General features: G+C 41.5%; 1 protein-coding gene across 3 annotated transcripts in view; it reads right to left on the bottom strand.

The window, feature by feature from the left end:
* Window positions 1–19,404, bottom strand: part of pdcd11 (programmed cell death 11) — a 71,147-nt gene that overhangs the window by 46,574 nt on the left and 5,169 nt on the right. For all 3 annotated transcript variants that reach the window (XR_014619939.1, XM_084319087.1, XM_084319088.1), the window contains exons 5-11: window positions 17,828–17,989; window positions 17,557–17,677; window positions 8,982–9,157; window positions 8,633–8,740; window positions 7,596–7,808; window positions 3,330–3,454; window positions 3,148–3,208 (exon numbers count right to left, since the gene is read on the bottom strand). Coding sequence is in view for 2 of the 3 variants with exons in the window: in XM_084319087.1 (XP_084175213.1) it covers window positions 3,148–3,208; window positions 3,330–3,454; window positions 7,596–7,808; window positions 8,633–8,740; window positions 8,982–9,157; window positions 17,557–17,677; window positions 17,828–17,989 (966 nt within the window). In the remaining variant the exon portion in view is untranslated. The remainder of the gene's footprint in view (window positions 1–3,147; window positions 3,209–3,329; window positions 3,455–7,595; window positions 7,809–8,632; window positions 8,741–8,981; window positions 9,158–17,556; window positions 17,678–17,827; window positions 17,990–19,404) is intronic.

Raw genomic sequence — 19,404 nt, 5'->3', positions numbered from 1 at the left:
AGAATAATATTTCCAAATGGTCACACTATGTTATTTTTATAGAAAACAGTGCAGCTGCAACAGATAGCACTTTATTGATATTTTTCTGTATTTAAAAAAATAAATACATGATTTTCTGTTTTGAGAAATGGTCACACTAGTTTTTATTTTTTTTTGAAAACAGTGCAGCTGCAACAGATAGCACTTTATTGATATTTTTCTGTATTTAAAAAAATAAATACATGATTTTCTGTTTGATAAATGGTCACAATGTTATTTGTATAGAAAACAGTGCAGCTGCAACAGATAGCACTTTATTGATATTTTTCTGTATTTAAAAAAATAAATACACGATTTTCTGTTTGATAAATGGTCACACTATGTTATTTTTATGGAAAACAATGCAGCTGCAACAGATAGCACTTTATTGATATTTTTCTGTATTTAAAAAAATAAATACATGATTTTCTGTTTGATAAATGGTCACACTATGTTATTTTTATGGAAAACAGTGCAGCTGCAACAGATAGCACTTTATTGATATTTTTCTGTATTTAAAAAAATAAATACATGATTTTCTGTTTGATAAATGGTCACACTATGTTATTTTTATGGAAAACAGTGCAGCTGCAACAGAGCACTTTGATATTTTTCTGTATTTAAAAATAAAATACATGATTTTCTGTTTGTTTCCCGGTTTCAATGGGTTAAATAAACGTTATTTTGAAAGCAAGCACTTTTGTCATCATTGTAGCAAAAAATACAGGACCGCAAAAGTCTTTATCGTATGTAGGGGTGCCCTGGAATATTTTTTTGGACACAGGGGTGCCTTGGCAGCAGAAAGGTTGAGAACCCCTGCTATAGAGTATGTTCTTCTGTTCCAACATGTTAGTATGTGTACTGTATATAGTATGTTCTTCTGTTCCAACATGTTAGTATGTGTACTGTATAGAGTATGTTCTTCTGTTCCAACATGTTAGTATGTGTACTATAGAGTATGTTCTTCTGTTCCAACATGTTAGTATGTGTACTGTATAGAGTATGTTCTTCTGTTCCAACATGTTAGTATGTGTACTGTATAGAGTATGTTCTTCTGTTCCAACATGTTAGTATGTGTACTGTATAGAGTATGTTCTTCTGTTCCAACATGTTAGTATGTGTACTATAGAGTATGTTCTTCTGTTCCAACATGTTAGTATGTGTACTGTATAGAGTATGTTCTTCTGTTCCAACATGTTAGTATGTATACTGTATAGAGTATGTTCTTCTGTTCCAACATGTTAGTATGTGTACTATAAGTATGTTCTTCTGTTCCAACATGTTAGTATGTGTACTGTATAGAGTATGTTCTTCTGTTCCAACATGTTAGTATGTGTACTATAGAGTATGTTCTTCTGTTCCAACATGTTAGTATGTGTACTATAGAGTATGTTCTTCTGTTCCAACATGTTAGTATGTGTACTATAGAGTATGTTCTTCTGTTCCAACATGTTAGTATGTGTACTATAGAGTATGTTCTTCTGTTCCAACATGTTAGTATGTGTACTGTATAGAGTATGTTCTTCTGTTCCAACATGTTAGTATGTGTACTGTATAGAGTATGTTCTTCTGTTCCAACATGTTAGTATGTGTACTATAGAGTATGTTCTTCTGTTCCAACATGTTAGTATGTGTACTATAGAGTATGCTCTTCTCACATGTTAGTATGTGTACTATAGAGTATGCTCTTCTCACATGTTAGTATGTGTACTATAGAGTATGCTCTTCTCACATGTTAGTATGTGTAGAGTATGTTCTTTTCTCACATGTTAGTATGTGTACTATAGAGTATGCTCTTCTCACATGTTAGTATGTGTACTATAGAGTATGTTCTTCTCACATGTTAGTATGTGTACTATAGAGTATGTTCTTCTCACATGTTAGTATGTGTACTATAGAGTATGTTCTTCTCACATGTTAGTATGTGTACTATAGAGTATGTTCTTCTCACATGTTAGTATGTGTACTATAGAGTATGTTCTTCTCACATGTTAGTATGTGTACTATAGAGTATGTTCTTCTCACATGTTAGTATGTGTACTATAGAGTATGCTCTTCTCACATGTTAGTATGTGTACTATAGAGTATGTTCTTCTCACATGTTAGTATGTGTACTATAGAGTATACTCTTCTCACATGTTAGTATGTGTACTATAGAGTATGTTCTTCTCACATGTTAGTATGTGTACTATAGAGTATACTCTTCTCACATGTTAGTATGTGTACTATAGAGTATGCTCTTCTCACATGTTAGTATGTGTACTATAGAGTATGCTCTTCTCACATGTTAGTATGTGTACTATAGAGTATACTCTTCTCACATGTTAGTATGTGTACTATAGAGTATGTTATTCTGTTCCAACATGTTAGTATGTGTACTGTATAGAGTATGTTCTTCTGTTCCAACATGTTAGTATGTGTACTATAGAGTATGTTCTTCTGTTCCAACATGTTAGTATGTGTACTATAGAGTATGTTCTTCTCACATGTTAGTATGTGTACTATAGAGTATGTTCTTCTGTTCCAACATGTTAGTATGTGTACTATAGAGTATGTTCTTCTCACATGTTAGTATGTGTACTATAGAGTATGTTCTTCTCACATGTTAGTATGTGTACTATAGAGTATGCTCTTCTCACATGTTAGTATGTGTACTATAGAGTATGCTCTTCTCACATGTTAGTATGTGTACTATAGAGTATGTTCTTCTCACATGTTAGTATGTGTACTATAGAGTATGCTCTTCTCACATGTTAGTATGTGTACTATAGAGTATGTTCTTCTCACATGTTAGTATGTGTACTATAGAGTATGTTCTTCTCACATGTTAGTATGTGTACTATAGAGTATGTTCTTCTCACATGTTAGTATGTGTACTATAGAGTATGCTCTTCTCACATGTTAGTATGTGTACTGTATAGAGTATGTTCTTCTCACATGTTAGTATGTGTACTATAGAGTATGTTCTTCTCACATGTTAGCATGTGTACTATAGAGTATGCTCTTCTCACATGTTAGTATGTGTACTGTATAGAGTATGTTCTTCTCACATGTTAGTATGTGTACTATAGAGTATGTTCTTATCACATGTTAGTATGTGTACTATAGAGTATGCTCTTCTGTCCTCACCTCTACAACCAGGCCGGCATGAAGGTCATGGTATCTGAAGAAAGGTCTTTCGATCACACTCCTGAAAAGAGACCACAGCGTTACATTCATGTCAGAATGGAACAGACGCACATCTTTGGGGTCCACATCTGCTCGCTGCGGGGCGGGGCGAGGCGCCCACAGACTGACGCCATGCTGCTTACTTGCGCAGGCTGACAAAGTGGGTCTGGTCCATGGGGCTGAAGTCCAGGATTCTGCAGGTGTGCTCGGGCGTGGCCAGTATTTTGTTTTCATTGGTGGGCATGAAGGACTCCTTCAGGTGGTTCCTCTGGGGAGGGGAGAGGAGAAGACCGCGTTAGAACTTGGGGAAATCAATAACCCTTTCACTACCACACTACAGAAGGCTAACCTTTCACTACCACACTACAGACGGTTAACAGTTTATAGTGTGGTAGTGAAAGGTTAACCTTCTGTAGTGTGGTAGTGAAAGGGTTAACCATTTGGTAGTGAAAGCGTTAACATTAGCTCTTATCAATTTAACATTAGCTCTTAAGTCCAAAGCATACGGCAGGCGAGCCACGTCACCTGGCGATGCGATCGGCTGTCGCTCAACGACAATCGCTTAGCACCCCACACCAGACACGACCGTTCAGGTAATATAATAAGCTATATGTGTCGCTCTGTTTAGCTGGGGGTGTCGTTTACCCCCGGGAGATATGGGAGGATGGACCGGATGTTAGGTTGTCGTGAAGCGAGCGTATTAGCAGGTAGCTGTGTTGTGCATTACAAGGGAAGTATTAACCTGACATTACTGCATGACGGATCGCTACAATACGTTCACTACCACCAATGTTATGCACCTGCTGAGAGAGAACGTTTTTTCACAGAGCAATAGGGAATATGGTTCTGTTCTCAACCATAATTTTCTTTGGACGACAATAAACCTTACAAACTACATCAGCTGCAGCCTGGACATTCAACTCTGTCAACATCCACAACTTCTTTTGTTACCCGAGTATAAAAACATCTAAGTAGGTGCATCGTGGCGCATTGTCAATTTATTAATGACAAGCGGCCACTACACCTTCTCCAACTAACGTTATTTATTTAAATTGTTCCTGTTAATTAATAATTAACATAAGTAGCATGGTAATAATACGTAGGTTATTGATCAATGAATGTATTGATACATTTATTTATATTACAAATGATACACCAGTAGAAGTCATGTTATTTCCTCATTGTTCTTGCTGTGTCGCCTCGCCTGTCTGCCAAAAAAAAAATAGGATTGAGGCGATATTTAGCCAGGCGACAGAAGTTTCTGCGCGATCGTTGCTTGAAAATCTCCTGCCATGTGGGTTGTCTCTTAAAAAGCCGGTCGCCTGGCAAAAATCGCCCGCCATGTGCGTTGGACTTTATAGTCTTTCAATGGGATCCTACTCTGCTTAAATTACCGGTATGTTATGATATTGCGGCACACAAATCTGTTAGCAAAATTCGTCATGCCATTCAAAAAATAATATCTATAAAATAAAGTCTATATTTATGCCAATTTTATGCCTATGTCTATTTTACGCCTACATTACTGCTGTGAAGCACTTTGGGCTGCAATTCTTGTATGAAGGGTGCTATACAATTATTATTATTATACCTAAGATGTTGTGATATTCATACATTTTTCTCATCATTATTGTGACATGAATTTATTCCATATGGCACAGCGCCAATTGGAAAAGGGGTTGGGTTCTGTAAAGAGCAGCCCCTTGTTTCTTTACACAGTCCACCAAACAGCCATCATTTCTCAACATCGTCAAATGAGGATTTGCACTAGGCCTGTCACGATAAGCAATAAATCAATTTATCGCCCGATAATTAAAATTAATGCAATGATTTTGACGGGCACTATTAATTGCTATTTGCGTGTTTGTTTTAATGAGGCGGAACCAGTACCTCTTGTCAGTCACTTTCCGTGGGGGGAAGCGGGCCACTGGCGTTACTAGAGTACAGCACGGGAGCTCCTGTGAGCACCATGCGTATGTTGGGCAGTAGCAACGCTACATAGCTTAACTACATTTCTCAATAGCGTTGCTCCTTTTGAACCAAGTAGCGTTCTTTGTAGTGTAGCTATTTTTAGACCCAAGTAGTTACTCGCTACTGCCCGGAGAAACTGGACTGCTAAATAAAGATTAAAGATCTAGCGTTGATGCTATTCAATGCTATCAACATTAGCTAAATAGCTAACCAACGAAATACAATGTATAACATAGCTACAACACACAATAACGTTAATACAATTACATGCATCATTGTTTACAATGAACGGGTGGGGCTAGTCAAAGGACTGGACACAGGGACAAGTTAAACATGAATTAATTTATTATAACAGGTAGTTTCGAGTTGCGCTGTCGTGCCTACGCACCACAGGGCTATTCTATTATATACGGCTTTGACGCTTCCTCCTCATCGTTGATTGCCTGTAGTAGCTGCATCTAACGTTAGTAGCTAACGTTAAAACTAACCTAAAGTTAGTTGTTCACCAACAATCTCAACATTTGTTTTATCATTAGCTCAAAAACACAGAACCGGACGAGACAAGTTGTCCACTCATAGGTTCTGCTAGGATAATAACAACAATACTTCCGCTCCGGTCGGTGGGTTTCAAAATAAAAGAGCAAAGTCTAAAACACAGGAAAAGACGTTTATTTTGTACAGCGTTTTCCTCCACGAGTACTCGGGTACATCATGTGATCAATCGATCTGGATAATTTTTGCCCATCCCTAGTTTATCCTGTGCTGAAAAGTCTCGATTCCAATAGAAATAGTATATATTTTGGCGTTTATTTGATTATTGTTTCACTGCCTTTTATTTATTACGTTTCCACAGTTTTTTCCTCATACTTCATTAACATTTTGTACATGGTACCGCAAGGTACATTAATAATACAAGTAGGCCTACATGTTAAAAGGATGACACAAAAAGCCAGACAGAGGGCTTGTTTCCAGTTTCAGTTTGTTTTATAATAAACAATCAAACTGAGCATTTTTTGCCGGGCCTATTTGTTTGGTGGAAACTTGATCATGAAGTTGATACAAAAAAAAAGTAGTGCTGATGTAGCTAGCTATTTTTGCCATGTTGCTTGTAGTGTAGCTTGCTACATTTCTCTGGGGATAGCTATTGTTGTAGTTGAGCTATATTTAAAATAGAGAGTAACTGGTAGTGTAGCTTACTACATTTTCCAAGTAGCTTGCCCATCACACAATCCGCGAGCCACAGTAAACAAACGCGAGCCACAGTTAGGGTGACCAGGTGTCCCGCTTTTGGTTGTACTGCACAGCCATTTGACCTAATGTCCCACGTCCTGCATATTGAGAGGATGTCCCTCTTTTTGAAGAAAAAAAAAACATGGGTCTAAAAGCCCCTTCCTACAGTAAACCTAGCAACCCGCCTCTTGTCCACACACATTGCTCTGCTCGTTTTATCATTGCTCTCCCGGAGATAAAACTGGGAACGAGGTTACTCTGCTTGTGACGCTACCTCATATCGCAGCTCTGATTGGTTAGGTAGTCATTTAGGATATTTAAAATGTCTTCCAATGTTAAATAAAGGTTTATTGCACTTTGAAACGGTTTCCTTGCATTATTATGCTATTATCATTATATTTAGGGATGCACCGAATGGGAAATTCTTGGCCGAAGCCGATACCGAAAATAGAAAACAGTTGGCCGAAAGCCGAAAGGCCGAAAATGATTAATTTTTTTTACCAATGTTGTGGAACATTATGATTATGGAAAAATATATGATTATGGCAAAACTTAACTTAAATAATAAATAATCACTATTATGGGTCCATAAAACATTTATTCAACACTTCTGAATGCATACAGTACATTAATTCCATCTTTTCTCTGGCTGCGCAGCGGACATCTGTGCTCTACTGAGCGCACCTTTCTAGTCCCCAGCTGAATGTGCTCGCTTGACTCGGCACAGTAGACGCGCGACAGACAGACAGTGTCAATGTGAGAAACACAATCCCCCCCCCCTCTCGCTCTGAATAATATGCATATTAGATCACTCAGTGATTAACCGCGACGGGCATATAGTAAATAAGGATATAAAAGCATGTTAAAGACGCATTTATTGGACGCGTTGCGCGCAGAGTTTACATAGAAACAGCGCGACTCCCGACAGCGCGACATCATCACAACAACACGCGTTAGGTTACAGGTTGTTTCTGTTTCGGTGACATATTTTCTGTGAAAAAACTAGTTTTCGGCCACCGAAATTTCGGTGCATCCCTAATTATATTAGTAAAAAAAATAAAAAGGTTAATTGAAAACTTTTGGGAAATACATTTCTCAAAAAAAAATCTCAAAACCGCAATAATATCACTTATCGCAATAATTTCTGGGACAATTCATCACCCAGCCAAATGTGTTATTGTGACAGGCCTAATTTGCACCAAACTCACATGTACAAACGTGACAGTCTCGTCGGGCAGCACCAGCGTGGCTCCAGACATGTGGTACATGGCGGTCATCTTGCAGCCCTCGAACACCTCCCCGATGCGCTCGGTGCCGGCAGGGAGAGTCTCCACGCTGGCTCCTGGCTGGAGGAGGTGGGCACGCAGGGACAAGCCCACCAGGCGACTGGAAGGCTGCACATACAGCACACAGGCGCGCACCTGGACGGAGGAGACGTGAGGAAATACAGTGCAATGCTATTATCATAGGATCTATATAAAAGAGACAGAGGGACATTTTAAGGACAGTCTCCAATTAACCATATTCACACCAGGGCCATTTTGCTCATATGTCATGCTCAGGTTGGGCATCCCCACGCTCCAACCTGAGCATGACATAAGAGCAAAATGGCCACTGTGTGAATAGTCAGTAGCCCCGATATATCCATTGAACCAGTGGGGTATTTCAGCCGTCACAACAATAGGGCATCTCAGTTATTTCACAAAAGGATATCTTGGTTAGTTCTTTTTTTGGGGGGGGGGATTTCTGTATTTTTCTCCCATTCCCTTCCTGGTCATTGCGCGCATTGCCCCACTGTAGGTCTGGGGAGGGTGTACAGTCACTATCACATGCCTCCTCCGATACATGTGGAGTCACCTGACAGCGAGGAGTTTCACTGGGGGAAAGTAACGTTTGCGGAGGTTCATGCTATCTCCCCCAGATCCCCTCCCTGCTGAACAGGCGCCCCGACCGACCAGTAGGAGTCGTTGTTTGCAACGACCAGGACACATACCCTGCCGGCTTCCCACCCGCTAACACTGCCAATTGTGTTGTGGGGACGACTGACCAAGCCGGAGGTACCACTGACGGCTGGATTCGATCCCAGTCTCTGCGGTGGTAGGCGAGTGCTTAGTCCTCTACGCTACACAGCCACCCCTGGTTAGGTGTATCTTAACCCAGGGCTGACTCTTTCAGAATACACGTACCGCAGTGATTAAATTAGTTCCAAGGAAGTTAAAATGAGACTCCCTGGTTGTCCACATACCTCGTCTCCTACAGCGTAGCTGGAAGCCCTATCTGGCTCCATGTGGAGGACATCCACCTGGCCGCAGAAGGAGGACAGGTAGTCCAGGACCAGACCCGTTTTGGTCACCTGCAAAGTGAAGGCATGGACTTCATCACGATGAAACAAGACTGGAATAGCAGCCAGGGAGGCAACCGCTGCCTTGCAAGCCAGACAAGATCTCAAGTTAAAGTAGACATATTATGCTTTTTGGGGTTTTCCCCTTTCCTTTAGAGTGTTATATAGTGAATGTATTCGATAAGACACCCTGCTACAGACAGAACACGTATTGGACATAAGCCTAATCCAAAAGAAAGGGAACCGAAGTTACCTTTTTGACCTGGGCTTTGACCAGGAGTCCGGGCAGCAGGTTGGTGAGGGTCCAGCCTTGCTGGGACTCTGCACAGGCCTTGGCGATGGCCGTGGGATTGACGGACAGCCGCACCACACGCCCGTCGCTCTTTACCTCATCCAGTCGCGAGGTCACATACTGACCCACCTTCAACTCTGAACACACAACAAAAACCTTAAATACACTTTTTATATACACTTTATTATATGCATACCTTTTACTTTATACATACTGAAAAATCACTAACCTGTAATATATATTTGTGCATTTAAGGCGAGACACCCCAGGTGAATAGGCAAATATAATTCTTTTTTTGTTGATTTTGTTATATTTTGCTTCCTAAACATGTCTTCTATGAAACTAGTGACAATAAAACGTCAATAACACACATTAAGTTGTTTATTTTACTTCATTTTGCCTGATTGCATCCATAAATGTGCACATATTTAATGGGAAAGTGCCTCATTTGCATATATAAACATAAAATTCAGAAAACTTGCAATATATTTTTTCTTAGTTTATATGTACATAACAAACTGGGAAAGTTTCATAGTAATATCTATTCAAATATTTGTATTGCCTATTAGGGGGTACAGTAATCGGTTGTGTTCATGTTTAACAACAATTGGAGCGATCCAGCTAACGTGAAGGAATTATCGAACCACTGCTGCCCAGACCTGGGCCCTCATTCATCAATGTGTGCGTAGAACTTGACCTACTTCCACACGTAAGCACGGAATGTAGAACTAGTGTACGCACAGGGAAGTCGGGATTCATCACACGGTGCGTACGCAGGCTCTATGCTCCTCCGTGTTGATGAATACCACTTTGTTCTACCGTCAATGCTCGTGCATGATTATCCATATATGGTCATGAAAATGAGGAAACACCCCCCATGGGATGTGAAATAATGGACTGACCCGAGCGGAACTCTGAGAAACTCCACGAAGATTGTTCACTGCTGTCGAACCAAGAAGACACTATCGCGTATTATGGGATAAATAAAAGGCGGACTTGTAAACGGTGATGTCAGATATCAACGGCTCACTAAGACCATTGCTGCAATTCTGCCTGGACAGCTCAAAATACTAATAAAGACCGTTCGTTGACCACTGTTTGGCGTTGGTTGTGTGTCATTATAACCGTGCTGTAATATGAATGCCTTTATTAGTTGTGTTCGATTGGCTATATGATTTTTAGAGGCATCTATTTTGTTGTCGGCTAATAAAGACTGCGCTGGAATATGACTGCCTTTTCCCGTGTTGTTTGATTAATACCCAGGGATTAAAGTTCTCCTCAATTTTATTCCAAATCGCGATGGATCTCCCGTCAATTTTCTACCTGCTGCATATGATTTCTAGAGGCATACTACAATCTATTTTGATGTCAGTATTGGGTAGCCTATATAAACAATAATAGAGAGCATATACAAGAACAATGAATCTCACTGCATGTATGATGTAGCCTGCCTTTCAATACATGAACTTGAATTCCATCATGTTTGTGTGCGGGACTCACAAGGCTGTTGTCACAATGGGTGGTACCGGTACAGTAATAATTACAGTCCACACAATATCACGATCCATGCCATAGCCTATGTTCTATTAGGACATGATCTGTGACGACAAATGTTCTAGAATGTTTGAAGATATCATACTCTGACAGCATGCCTATGATCAACAAAAACGCGAACTTGAATCCCATCATATACATAGTCTGTCCACTATAGTGTCATTGCAATGCGTTTTCTATTCTTTCTTATACAGTAAAAAGGGGGAAGAACACTATATTCATATGACTTGTATTCTGCTTACAGCTTCGAAATTCCACTTGTTTCGTTTAACGTAAAGCCTTTTAAATATAATCAAAACGTTCCCGTGTTTCTGCGGTCTGCGCAAAATAATAACGAGTTGAGCTTTATGATTTATGATGAATTGAAAATGGGGGACCCTGATGTAAACAAGACGAAAGTTGGTCTGCATCCCCAATTAACAATTGTATGTACTGAGCTGTACTGTACTGTGTCTGTACCCATTCTGCAATCTGTTAATAAACTTTTCAATCAATCAATCAATCAAGCTACGCGGAGCGCAGTCAGTCAGTAGCCTACACCCCGTATATTCCGATAACGCTATATAAACCATGCTGCATTCATTCTGAGAGAAAGATCTATTATTCCAAATGCTATTTATAGGGTTTTGACCATAATTACACTACTGTTGCTATTTTACAATGAACTATAATGAACTACGGTTCGTACAGAACATGCCAGTGTTATTATGCACAGAAGCTCATTTCCTTGTTGTAATAATATATTCTACCACTGGGCGCCAGGTACGCCTGGTCTGACCTGTGCGTAGATGTAAGCACGGAGTCAAGTTCAAATCGAAATTGATGAATCCCACTCTTTGCTTAGAAATGATCGTACGCACAGGGTAAGCACAGATTTGTGCGTAGAACACGTTGATGAATGAGGGCCCTGGAATATATAACCATCAAGTGTCGTCCTTTCTTCCTCCCGAGGGAGTTAACGGCGATCATCCTTGTAGGAGTGTATATTCCACCCAGGGAGCGAAATTAACTTTTTGACTCACCGGCCAGTGGCGGGTAGATGGGAAGAGTCTACCCGCCAAGCATATTTCTTAGCTGCCAATATATATTTTATATATACAATTTTTTTTTAAATAAAATATATATTATATAATCATACTTGTAGTTGTATTATCTGCGAGACATCGCCACCACGCAATAAGTCAAAATGCTTGCCATCTGCAAACAGCTCCACTGTCTGTTTTGGCTGTGTTGCTCTTCTAGAAAAATAATCCTTTCAGGGTTGCCTATTGAAATACTGTACACTTTCCTACTGTACACTTTCCTGATTAATTGAAATGGGGGACCCTGATGTAAACAAGACGAAAGTCTTTCTCTGGTCTGCATCCCCTTAACAATTGTGTGTATTGAGCTGTACTGTATTGTACCCATTCTGCAATCTGTTAATAAAGTTTTCAATCAATCAATCAATCACACCTCCAGTACAGAAACATTGTTTGAGTTTGCGTGTCAGGTAGACCATTGATTGACAGTCGAGTCTGCCAATTACATCACATCGCTTGCACTCCGGTGCTGCAGCTGGACCCATTGCCCACCTCTGCTGTTGATAACGCTAGCCAAGTTATTATACACACAGATACACAGTGGGCCAGTGACTTTGGTGTAGGGGTGTAACAATGCATCGATCCTAAGGGGGAAATTCAACTGCATCGATTTGAAAATGTTAGAATAGATTATCGCAATTTTAATGTGTACACGTTATGTTATTGTCATGTCCGTTACAGCCAACACACCGACATACGCTACTGCATCAACGTTATGATTAACAAAGCAAGGCATTCGTTTTGTTGCATTAACGTTATATTACTATTGCTATCGATAAATCTAGGTGTTCTAAAATCTATTGCTATTGGTAAGAGAGACTATAATAAGTTGGTGTCTCGGAAAACGAGAGCCCTGATCGCGGAGTTTCAGGAAGTAAACAAGAAAAATTAGAGCTTCCGATTGGTCATTTGCTTTATTTCCCATGAAACCAGTCACTTCACTCTACTGTGATTGGACCGTTGGCTTGAGTGCAATGTGGGACTTGTAGTTTTTTAACGATCTCGCAGCGGAGGAAAAAAAAGACGAGAGAGGCTATAATCTGTATTCGCACAGCGTGCGCGTAATTGATTTTTACCGTTCGCATACAAATATTTTTAGGGGCCTGCTTATGAACTACACGTCTACACGCCACACGGCGGGCAGCCCTCTAAGTGTCATGCGCCAAAGGTAAAAACAGACCGCCCCTGGCGGGCGGCGGGCTTTAGTTTCGGTCCCATTTCCACCGCAAGCCAGCAATAGTGCCGCGCTCTCCAGGCTTCACGACGAGGTAAACAAACTCCAGGCAGCGAACGTTAATGCCGCCATCATAGTTGTGGGTGATTTCAATAGCGCCAATCTGAGAAAGGTATTACCTGACTTCTATCAGCATGTGACTTGTAACACCAGAGGCGGTAACATCCTAGATCACTGTTACACGCAATTCAAAGGTGGATACAAGGCTCATTCTGCTAGTGGCTTTGGTAAATCAGATCACGCGTCCATTTTCCTTTCACCAAAGTACAAACAAAGAATCAAAAGCACTCCCGTAGTCTCGCGAGAGGTGCAGAAATGGGATTTGACGTCAGAGGAGACGCTACAGGCTGCGTTTGACTGCACAGACTGGAGCGTGTTCCGCGACACAGATAACATTCATGTCTACACGGAGACAGTGCTGGACTATGTTCGTACTATGGTGGAAGAAACAATCCCCACTACCAAAATGAGAGTTTACCCAAATCAAAAACCCTGGGTAGACAAATCCGTCCGTGAAGCTCTGAGAGCGCGCACCAAAGCATACAACAACGGCCTAGTGGCAGGCAACATGAATGACCACAAGGTGGCGCGATACAACGTAAGGAGGACAGTGACAGAGGCCAAACGACGCTACAAGGATAAAATTGAACTCCAGTTTGAACAGGCTGACTCTAGAGCTATGTGGCAGGGGCTCAAAACGATGACAGACTACAAAGGCGTCTCCCTCAAACTGAACAGTGACATCTCCTTAGCAAATGACCTCAATACCTTCTATGCGAGGTTTGATGCTGGTAATAACAACACCAGCCCACAAGCCACGGCAATGGGGGGGGGGGGGGGGGGGGTCGGCTGCTGATGGAGACGCAGTGTTCAGGGTAACAGAGCATGAGGTGAGGCGGACCTTTAAAAAAGTGAGTATCAGGAAGGCAGCAGGTCCGGACGGCATCCCCGGCCGCGTCCTAAAAGTCTGTGCCGACCAACTGGCCCCAGTATTCACTGACATATTTAACCTGTCCTTAGAACAGGCTGTCATCCCCACCTGCCTGAAGAAGTCCACTATTATCCCTGTACCCAAAAAATCCAAGCCTGCTTGCCTCAACGACTACCGCCCTGTAGCTCTCACCTCCATAGCCATGAAGTGCTTTGAGAAGCTAGTAAAGGGCTACATCTGCTCCTCCCTCCCCATCAACATGGACCCCCTGCAATTTGCATACCGCCCCAACAGGTCCACGGAGGACGCCATAGCCCATGTGCTGCACACAGCAGCATCACACCTGGACAAGAGGCAGGGGAACTATGTGAGAATGCTATTCATCGACTACAGCTCGGCATTCAATACCATAGTCCCCTCCATACTCATAGCCAAGCTCAGGGACCTGGGCTTGAACTATGACCTCTGCCAGTGGGTCTTGGACTTCCTGACTGGCAGACCCCAGGTGGTGAGAGCAGGCAACTGCACCTCCTCATCCATCACCCTCAACATAGGGGCCCCCCAGGGCTGTGTTCTGAGTCCCCTCCTCTACTCCCTGTACACACACGACTGTGTGGCTCAGCGGAGTAGCACTACAATCATCAAATTTGCTGACGACACAGTGGTGGTGGGCCTGATCTCTGCCAACGACGAGAGGGCCTACCTGGAAGAGGTCAAGGTCCTGGCGGGATGGTGCCAGGAAAACAGCCTCTCCCTGAACGTCAGCAAAACAAAGGAGATGATTGTGGACTTCAGGAGGTCGGGGGTCAAGGACTACAGCCCCCTCAGCATCGACGGGGCACCGGTTGAGAGAGTCAACAGCTTTAAGTACCTCGGAGCCTACATATCCGAGGACTTGACATGGACCACACACATTGACAGTGTTGTGAAGAAGGCACGACAACGCCTCTACTTCCTCAGGCGCCTAAGGAAGTTCCAAGTCAGTCAGAAGATCCTTAAGAACTTCTACTCATGTACAATAGAGAGCATCTTGACTGGCAACATCACCTCCTGGTTTGGGAATAGCACTGCACAAGACCGAAGCAGACTACAAAGAGTGACACGTTCAGCCGAACGCACAATTGGAGGGGGGCTCCCCACCCTCCAGAACATTTACAACAAGTGTTGCAAGGGCAAGGCTAAGAGAATCATTAAAGACTCCAGTCACCCGAACAACTGCCTCTTTGAACTGCTGCGGTCAGGCAAGCGATACCGGAGTCTCAAGGCGAGCACAGAAAGACTCAGAAGAAGCTTCTATCCCCAGGCCATCAGGCTGCTAAACGAACAATGAACACTACACAACAACAACCACCAAACGCACATAGCACACACATCCACACGCACACACTCACTTTAAACAAACACACTGTAGCACCCACTCCACACACTTTATAGCACACACCCACTTTAAACAAACACACTGTAGCACCCACTCCCCACACTTTATATTTATTGATGAAGGATTGCACTACAACTCGTACACCTTACTGTAAATTGTACCTAAATTGTACCTCATCCCATTTCTGCTTTGCACTATATAGTACTGTACATTAGTACACTGCATAGTATTGTATATTATATGGTAACTCAGAACATTGTACATATGTCTATACCGAACACTGTGACCTCATTTTCTTCTTCTAAATTACATGCTATACTATGTTATTTGATACTATCTTGTCTAGCACAGTCTCTGGAGCGAAACAGTAAGAAGCATTTTGTATGAAAGTATTCTGTACTTCTGTATGACAACTATTAAAGAAACTTGAAACTTGTTGAGTTTGTTACTACACTGTTTGTAGCCTGTGTGTAGTTCTGTTCAGTTCAATAACATCATTATTATTATGTTATTCAGTTATCAGGCATGTGTTTAGGTTGTCTATTACTGATGGTTTGATTGGGTGTTATGTTTGTAAATAGCGGTTTCAAAAAGAGATGTATGGCATTTTACAATACAGAACTTTGAAGGCGTTTTCCCAAAAATTCGTTTTTATGCGTTTTTCTTACACGCAAGGGTAGACATGTACCATTTCCCGAGCACCTACACACACCATACTTTCCACATATCTTCCTATATATACCCTGCATCTTTGTTCAGAGGGGTTTGTTGATATCATTCATAGCCTGATTTATAGTACATTTATACCAAAAAAAATGGCGAAAATAGATTTTTTATGACTGTAGACAGCATTTCGTGATTTATGGGATGATAAAAAGACATAGCCACAACCCCTTCTGAACAAAGTGCATTGTGTTATGCGTCAACATAATGAAACAATTTTGCATATATAAACATAAGATCTCAGAAAACGTGCAATACATTTTTTCTTAGTTGTTATGTACATAACAAACTGGGAAAGTTTCATAGTGATATCTATTCAAATATTTTGTTTGCTTATTCACCTGGGGTGTCTCGCCTTAAGTCGCCTGCGTGTTATAGGTCAGGCTTGTAAAGTTGGCTGAATCAACAAATTCATATCATAAGCAATAAAGATAAATTTATATTCTATATTTTTTTAATCCACTTTTTCTCCCATCCCAATTTCGCTGTTTCCAATTCTCCCCTCCCCTTGTCTTGAACGTTGCTCGCATATGCCCCCCACTGGTCGGTTGTAGGGAGGATAGAAGCCTTGCATCACGTGTCCCCTCCGGTACACGAGGAGGCAGCCTGTCACATCTTTTCACCTGCCAGCGCGGACTCTCATTGGCGAGGTGTAACGTGTGGGAGGCTCACACTACCCCCGCCATTTCCTGTCTCTGCTGTGCAGGCATCCCCCAACCGACCTGTAGGAGTCGCTGTCCACAACGTCCAGATTACCACCCATCGACTTCCTCCCGCTGACTCTGTCAATTGAGCCAGTATGACGGCCGGCCCAAGCCGGAGGCAACGCCGACAGCCGGATTTGAACCCGGTGTATCTTGCGTTGGTGACGAGCGCAATGTCCGCTGCGCCACCCAGCCGCTTCAATTTATATTCTATTATGACTGTTCCATAAATGTACATCAGAAAAAGTATAAAGCAACTGCTCAGTTTTAAATTTAAAATAATTTAAAAAGGCATAAAGAGTAGAATTACCCCCCCCAAAAAGACGATTGACTCAAACATATTATACAAACATAATCCCATTTATGAGCCACTAGAAGTGTGTAGTGATGTCTTTATCGGCAGAGACCCTTCCCTCTGCCTGTATTTTTATTATATTGTTGTGCTTGGGCGTCAAACTTTGGCCAGCGAGTGCATGTTATGTGCATGTGCAGGTATCCCCTCCCTACTTGCCATTTCCCCACGTGGAATGCACCCAATTGGATAAACGTGCTCCTGGTGGTCAGTCTGTGGTTCTTTGCTGCCGTTTTCAAAAAGTAAAGGGTGGCTTGTTCGCTTGTCAACTTTCTCTTTTTCTACCTAAGGTTGAACCTAAAATATGTTTCTGGCAACATTTTAGTGGTACGTTTGATATGCTATTGCTGGATCATGAGTCATGTTTGATCTGCAATGCCTAGTTTCACAGTTGGATACATTCAGCATTTCTATGTAAACACCATTGTTTTGGTGGTGCTCTAGCGACATCTAGAGGCTGAAACTACTTAGTGCGCTTTTAACTTGATTGATATAAATGACAATTCCAATGATTTGTTGACATTTTTATTTCCTCAGATTATGTAAGCCGATTGGAACTGGGGCTTTTTTCTTCATACCTTCAGGATTGTTGTGTTTGTCTTGTACAGCCTGCTTGGGCAGGAAGGCTTTGGTTCCACTCAGACCAACGTCAATGATGTAGCCGTGGTCCTCCACACTCTCCACACAGCCACTCACAATCTAAGTCAAGTGCAAGATGAGTCAACTTAATCTATACATCACTTTGAAACAGAAACAAGATTGATCCATAGTGTTTTATAGAACAGAGGGAAGGAAAGTAGACGTGGCACACAAATCTGAATCTGAATGTATAACTGTCCAATCACTCACCATGCCGCTTTTCAGAGAGCCCGAGGTGAGGCCCTTGTTAACCAGCTTGGGGTTGATTGACAGCTGGATGCTGACAGAGCCTCCCTTGGATATGTCCAATTTAGCGAGCGAACACCTCAACACCATGCCAGGGCTGAAGAGGTGGGGCAGAGAGTAGATCTCCTGCGGAATAAATAGTAAGATATAGCATAAGATACATCTGTCATATCCCAGAAAGAGAGATGTTTAAAAACATGATTTAATGATTAGATTTAACTGTGACGTGAGCTTCAGTTACAAATATAGGCAATATATCATTTTTTATTTACCGAGGACCATGGGAGAGGAGAGCATCTTGAAACTAATAATATGGTTGTAATAAAAAGTTAGAGGGTTAAAATACATAAATTGAAATGGATGAGAGGAACCAAGGCACTCAACCTTTAGTGAAGGAAATAGGTTAGAATAATGTAATTGGTTTAACTTACTGAAGAACGCAGGATATACACGTCACAGCTGTCATATACACGTCACTTTGTCGCATGTCATACCCACTCTCTGCCAACGTATCGCTCTGTGCTGTTTAATGAAGCAGGAATGCCTTAAAAAGATCATTAACACATTGAGTGCCAGCAGGGGGTGCCAGATTTAGTGCTTGAATGCCAGCCTTTTTGGACTGATTTTCCGATATTTCATGATTTTCGCAGAGCTATTTCTATATTCTATATTATGGCTATGTGTCTAATACGCCCGTCGCTTATCAATGACTTGCTTGCAGTTAACATGTACGAAACGGATTGTTTCTTTCATCTGTACATTTCCGTTTTATACCGTTTTGAAAAACTGAAGTTTTTGAAATGTTCCAAAAAAAAATATATATACGGTATATTCTGTGATAATGCTCTTTAGTGGAATACACAAAACACGTTGTCATTTTTCGGCCTATTTATGAATTGTTTTCAAATAAACGCTAGATTATCGATAGTATATGTGTACTTATGCACGCTAGAGAAGCGGGCTGAAAAATCTATTATCTATTTCCTGGTCAGCGCTAACGTCATACACGCACACACACACAGACACGTTGAGATATATGTGAAAAATACATCTGATTACCCCAAGACTGGTAACATAGATTCCTTACCTCACATCAGATGTTCTGCAAAAAGATTATTCCAATTCCTGATCGCCATTCCAAATATCGATCGCGTTTATTGATCCAACGTTAGGTACTCGAAACACATATTCCACGCTGTTCTGAGGGTCCACAATGAATCCGATCGGCTCGGGTTACATGCCTGAGAAGTAAAATGTGGAATCCGGATTTTTTTCTCATACATTTTCATAAGAGTCCAATACAATGGGTGCATTACCATCCGGGAGACGATAGGGGGCGGTATTTTCCCTTTTCGAGCTCATAGACAGTCCCAATGGTAACGTGAGGCTAGATTGATGAAACATTTATGGATATCGCTAATAAAAGCAATAACGATTAAATAACGAGACTTCTCGTCATTGGCACTCAACGCATGGCATCAGGGGAGGAAACTAACTTTTTGGCTTACCAGCCAACTGGCGAGTAGATAATTTTTTTTACC

This window comes from Notolepis coatsorum (genome assembly GCF_963971535.1).
Source record: "Notolepis coatsorum genome assembly, chromosome: 7".
Classification (NCBI taxonomy): domain Eukaryota; kingdom Metazoa; phylum Chordata; class Actinopteri; order Aulopiformes; family Paralepididae; genus Notolepis; species Notolepis coatsorum.
Note: the sequence above shows the minus strand (reverse complement) of the source record. Positions and strands in the feature narration are given on the sequence as shown.